Source organism: Poecilia latipinna, unplaced genomic scaffold (genome assembly GCF_001443285.1).
Source record: "Poecilia latipinna isolate Pla-1442-1.1 unplaced genomic scaffold, P_latipinna-1.0 Scaffold61, whole genome shotgun sequence".
In the NCBI taxonomy this organism is placed as follows: Eukaryota; Metazoa; Chordata; class Actinopteri; order Cyprinodontiformes; family Poeciliidae; genus Poecilia; species Poecilia latipinna.
In genome coordinates this window covers 113,480-119,479 of record NW_015112677.1, presented here as the reverse complement: position 1 = coordinate 119,479, position 6,000 = coordinate 113,480, and the positions used below count along the sequence as shown (strand labels likewise).

The 6,000-nt window shown below is 37.8% G+C and overlaps 1 protein-coding gene across 7 annotated transcripts in view; it reads left to right on the top strand.

The window, feature by feature from the left end:
• The window catches only part of lama2 (laminin, alpha 2), a 166,797-nt gene that overhangs the window by 123,775 nt on the left and 37,022 nt on the right, over nt 1-6,000 (top strand). For all 7 annotated transcript variants that reach the window (XM_015057151.1, XM_015057145.1, XM_015057136.1 and 4 more), the window contains 3 exons: nt 2,444-2,586; nt 3,779-3,877; nt 5,450-5,561. In XM_015057151.1, the coding sequence (XP_014912637.1) occupies nt 2,444-2,586; nt 3,779-3,877; nt 5,450-5,561 (354 nt within the window). The remainder of the gene's footprint in view (nt 1-2,443; nt 2,587-3,778; nt 3,878-5,449; nt 5,562-6,000) is intronic.

Here is a 6,000-nt window from a genome sequence, read left to right as displayed (position 1 = left end):
AAAGTGAGCTATTATTGTTACATGTTAGTTTTCCAAACTACAAAAAAGCAACTGTTAGGGATGCTCAAATATGAAAAATTAGACTGATATTGATATCTGATAGTAACACTGGTATTATGCCAGATTTACCAATATTTCATTTTATAATTTTTTTTATCCGATTACTCGATTAATCGTAAGAATAATCGATAGATTACTCGATTACTAAAATATTCGTTTACAACAGCCCTACCATGAACCCTATATTCAGTCTTGGTCTGTTTCATTTATTTTCTGCTGCTCCTGTCATTCTGGTGCCTCACACACGTGCCGTGTCACCTGATGTTGTAATTTTTACTGTATTTTGGCAATGAAATTCAAATCGGAGGCCTTTTCTCTAGTTGCCATGGGAGACGAGATCATGGCAGAAGTCAGATTCAAGTCATTCAGAAAATAATTTCAATGTCGTTTGGAGCTAAATTAAACTTAATATGAACATAATAGTGGTGCCAATTTAGTGCCATTAGCTTGTCTGGAAGTAAGTGTGCGCATATGAATGAGAACATGGAGGAAAAGGTCGTAAGACAGAGGCCAGTGTGAAATCGCTGCTGTCAGGTCGGTAAGGAAATTGCTCACTCACGTCTTTGCATGTTTCGACATTGAACATGTGCTCACAAAGTGGAAGTGCTGCAGTGCCACCCTGACACCATGCTGCTCGCCTTTGTGTCCAAACCATAATCGTAGGTCCTGGTTCTGACGATGGGGGTGGGGGGTAGTCAAACTGATGCTTCCTTGAAAAGTGATGCCACTCTGTGTTTTCCCCTGCTCTGGCTTTTCTTGCATTCTGCCTGGCACAGCAAAGCACTTGTCCTGAACGGGAGAAACGTAAACATCTAAGCAAGTGCAGAAATCCAGCTTAAATTTAACAAGTCATGTCATGCAGTTTGCAGTGTTATTAAACTTCCCTCCATCGACCTACAAAAAGATGCTCAGAATGTAATTATTAATCCATTAGATGCAGGTGTAACATATGAGTATCCCCAAGCCCATGTCTGGAAGGGGATTTAGGCCTTAATAGATTATCTTCAGTGGGAAAAATAAAGGACGTATCACATGCTCAGTTTATTGCTTAATACATCAGCTTAAAATTGATCAAATTATATTGGTTTTAATTTGTTTTAGTTTTCCCCTGCTTCTGTATTTGCTTTAATTTTAAATTTACAAAGAGTTGTATATTTACAATGAGAGCAAAAGACAAATGCTAACTGAAGAACATAAATCACATTACAAATGTAAATCTATAAATAAAAGTGCAATCACTTGAATGCTTATTTGTATTGCAACATTCACAAACAAGATAATTCAAAGTGCTTTATAGAGGAATATAAAGGGGGGTCTAATAAAACTAGTAAACACACGTCTACAATAATGTATCTTATGGAAAATAAAAGTATGCACCTGTGTCCCGTTTTGACTGAAAACTCATGGCAATGTGTTCATCGTGGATTTAGAGTGCAGTAGCAGTCAAAATCTTTTGTGAAATAGACTAATTTAAATAATATTTGCAGTTAAAAATAATCTTGAAAAGTTTGCAAGTGAAGGTTAAATGTAATTATGTTTCAGCTCCACCTCAAAATCACAAACTACTCAGGTTTAATGAGGTTTACATGTACAGTAAATGTCATTTCAAGTATGCCTTTTTGCACGTTTTTTTTCAAGATGTTCTTGTTCACTGAAGGACTGAGACATGTTTCCATGCGTTGTTTCACAGACAGGCATTCATAAAAGGTTAATCCTGTAGGACAAGCTGCTTTCCCTTGTAGAAGGTTGTAGATTAAACTTCTACACCCGTTAGATTTCTGCACAGCAGAGACAAGCAGGTCTTGACACCGTGTCATATCCAGTGCAGATTTGTGTGTGTGGTGTTTTTGTGTATACATTTTGCATGAAACTACTTAAAAGCAGTGATTAATTTGTGTGTTTTAGTTTTGTCAGAGATTGACAGACTACAAACAGTTTGTATATTTAATTTATCGTTGATTTCCCATGTCAGGAGTTTTAATTTCTGTAATAAATCGGCCTCAGGTCACAAAAGAAAACTATGTTTTCCTAGCACTTTACTAAAAAGTAATTGTGTGTCCAAGTCAATTCGTGTGCATTGGAGTGTGTGTGTTTTTGTTTTGTTTTGCCCACAGTGTGTGCTCATAATAGGTGCTCTCTACTCTCTAGGCTGATTTCATGCATCAGCAGCCTTGTCTTTCTAAGGGTAGAACAACAAAAGTGTCATCACATATTGATATATTTCTAAGTTCACATATATAAAACATACAGTTACAAAAAGATCTTGCACAGAAACCTGGCAAACAAGAGCCTCACAGTGCAGATAGTAAATATTTCAGATGAATTTAATGGGGCTCATTGCACATGAACTGATTCAGAACCGTGTTTCTTTACTTTTCTCCAGCCTGTGATGATGAGTGCTCAGGTTTGCTGATAAGCGACATGGACCGTCTCTATCGCATCATCACTGATGTCACACTGACCACACCCCTCCCACCACCTTATAAAGCTTTGTACCGCTTTGAAAACATGACAGAGGAGCTCAAGGTAAAATTAATATAAATGTTAACTTTATTTGTTTCTATGTATGTTGGTTCTGGGTAATATTGTTCAATAGAACAAGCTTGCTGAGTGAAACTTACTATTTATAAATATATCTAAAAGTAAACTTAAATGTTTCATTGCTTTGAACTTTTTGACATATTTTAGCATGTCTTGTTTCCCACACAAGTCAGAGTGAAAAATGTTCATATATTTTGCTGCTTGAAAATGGGTCAAATTTACTCTGGTAAACACCACTCAACCACATCCCTTTGTAGTTGGGTTATTACAAATTGTTAATTTACTATGAATTTCTCCCCTTCTCTGAGGTATTGGCACAATGAGTCAGCTGGTTTTAATAATAAAAACCATAAATACATTCTCGTACGTAAGAATTTTCCACAAAATGCTGTGTTGCCTCTGTCAAATCTTTTAGTCTAAACAAATCAAAAGATCATGCAGGAAGTAAAACTTTTGCAACAGAAAAAATTGTTCAGTAGATAATAAGGTCATACAGGAACTCATAATTATCCTGAATGACGAAAGTAAACATTGAGCTGGCAAAGGAGATTTTAGATTGATGGCTTGACTACTAATACGGTAGAGAACTATTGCTAAGAGTTATTTATACGTCAACAACAAACTGAAAAAAAAGTCGTGTTGAAACTATTTGAGAAGAATAATTATCCACTTTTCAGAATTTGATCAGCAGCTGTTGCAGTGTTTACATATTTAAGCAAAAATTGTGCAGAAATTAATGAATTGTTAATTCAGTATATATATATATATATTTTTTTTTTTCCAAGCACATTGGGTCCTTTTCTGCAAATAAAATTTTAACATATCTGCTTGATTCTAGTTGATTCCGATTCTCCTTTTGAGTTGAGACTCATGAACACTCTAGTTTTAGGTCCTATTCTCAAATTTCCAACCACCACTTTACACCAATTATTTTCCAGCTTCTCAAGGTTGAAGCATATGTTCAAAAGAAAAATAATTTCCTTTCGTCTGACTGTTTGCATTTTGTTAGTTTTGAAAGTGTTATTTATGGGAAATTTCTTAGTGCAAATTCTTTTTCTGGTTCCTGTGTTTCTCAGCCCTGCAGCAGAGGTCTGGGTGGTTGCAAAAACATCGCTCAAGGCCACATTGTGTCAGACATTTCTGTCTAATACTTTCATCTTTCTGTTTCCCTCTGAAGCACATGTTATCGCCTCACAAAGCTCCGGAGAGATTACTGCAACTGGCCGACTCCAACCTGGGATCACTGGTCGTTGAGATGGACCAGCTGCATAGCAGGGTGCAAATCCTTTGGTTTTTCTTTCAACTTTACATTAACCTGTGTCTGCTTTCTTTCCTTTTCATCTCAATTTCTCTATGTGTAGCCAAAGGAATTGTGGATATTTGAGCTCTGATATTGTGACTGTCATTTCACAAAGCAAGAGCTGAAAATTGCACTTTTCCCATATTTGAGTCTTGAGGATGTTCCAAATGTAGACAACCATATGGTGTAAAAGATAAATATACTGGATTTATATAGAGTTGGGCTGAAGTTTTTTAACAAATATCCCATGTCAAGCACAAAAATCCATCAATAAAACACCCTGGTTCATATCCAGTTGGCCGTTCCTCCAAATCACATTTGTCTAAGTGACGCCAACATTGCCTACCCTACATAAGCACTGATGTCACCCAGGAGGACAGCTTTTTAGGACAAACTCTAGAGACTTCCCAAAGCCCAGTTGATCTGAGTTACTGTGCTGTGTAAGCACAGACAACTCTCACAGGTTTTCAGCCTGCAACTGTGACTCAATTCAGTCAGTAAAGCTTCCTCAGAAGACATTTTATGAATTGGCATAATGAACCCAAGTTGACTCCAAATCTGTCAACTCAAGCCAATAGTATAAACAGTCTTTGTATTCATCCTAATTTGATCCTAGTTCAAAGTATTTCTTGAAGTACCTTGAAATGACATTGAAGCTGCAAAGAGGTGAAGGGATGGGCATCCCTTCACAATTTCATGTTTGGTCCAGCCGAGCTCCAGGAGTTTCAGCAAGTAAGAAGCCCCCACCAAAGTTCCAGAAAAGACCGCAATCTGGGTTTCCACTAATCTGGTTGAGTTTTGACTTTTAGTGTTTTTCTCTGCCATTAAATATCTTAAATCACATGCAGTCTGACCCCTTCCCGAATGCCACATTTTGATGGGAGGCCCTACAAAGGGCCTCAACTCCAGTCAACAGAGCGCACCAAACTATAACCCTTCCACCTTATTAAGGTGGAGATTGTGTGAAAGAGCAGTTTCATGTTTTTCCTTCTCTCTCACTCTCTGAATATATGTGCTGTCGTGGCTGACTGTGAGGGGAAGTTAACCAAAATAGAAAAATCACCTTTTGAGTGTAGGGGTCTGTACCTATCAAATGGAGAAAAAGAACACTCACATTCACGCTGTCGAGCTGTACCCTTTTAGAGACCGAATGTCTGACATTTGTTGACAACAGTACTGTCCCCCACATCCCATCCCCTACGTGCTTACTCACAAAAACACCCTGGCTAAAATTACATAACATGGTCTCGTCAAATCTCAGCAGAACATATAATTATCCTCACTCTTCCACTGTGTGTGCGTGCGTGTGTTAAATTGAGTGTATTGGTGTGATTTTCATGCCTGTCAAAACTCCTCTTGTGTTCTTGGTCTTGTCTTGATCTTTGAATGTGCGAGGTTGTGTTTTCTCTTTTTGTCGGTGAGTTTTCCACCTTTCTGCACGCAGTATTGATTTGGGTTGTGTTTGTATTTTCACCCCACTACAACGTATTCACCTATGTAATGCCTGTTTATTATTTTATGATGTAGCTGCATGCGTTTGTGTTACAGGCAACTAAGGTGTCTGCTGATGGAGAGCAGGTGGAGGACGATGCGGACAGGATTCATAAACGAGCCGAGGACCTGGAGCAGTTCATCAGAGACACGCTGCTGGGAGCGAAAGGTAAAAAAAAAAAAAAAAAAACTCTGCCTCTCCTTTATTAGCTCCTTACAAATCCTGTCGATGTTTTCTTGAATCTGCTGTATTGTTTTACTACATTTTGTTACTACAATTAATTTAACATTTTATTGTGAGGAAAGATGTATCACTTTACAGAATATATGCAGGAAAATAAGGAGGGTTGAAAGAAACATCTAGTTTCCCCAAACATCTCAAGACCTAATGGTCCTTAAAATACAGTTTTCCATCTTCCAAAGAGGGCTTTGAAGGAAACCAGCTAATGGAGGAAAGCACCTAAAAATTGTTACTGATGGGTAAATTGATGGTACTCTATATAGGCTGCTGGTGCAAAGTGATGCTGCAGCGTTCAACAGATTCCTCAAGCTGCAGCATCACAATAACAAGCTGGATAAAGAGCAAATGTTGAAGGAAACTAATCCAT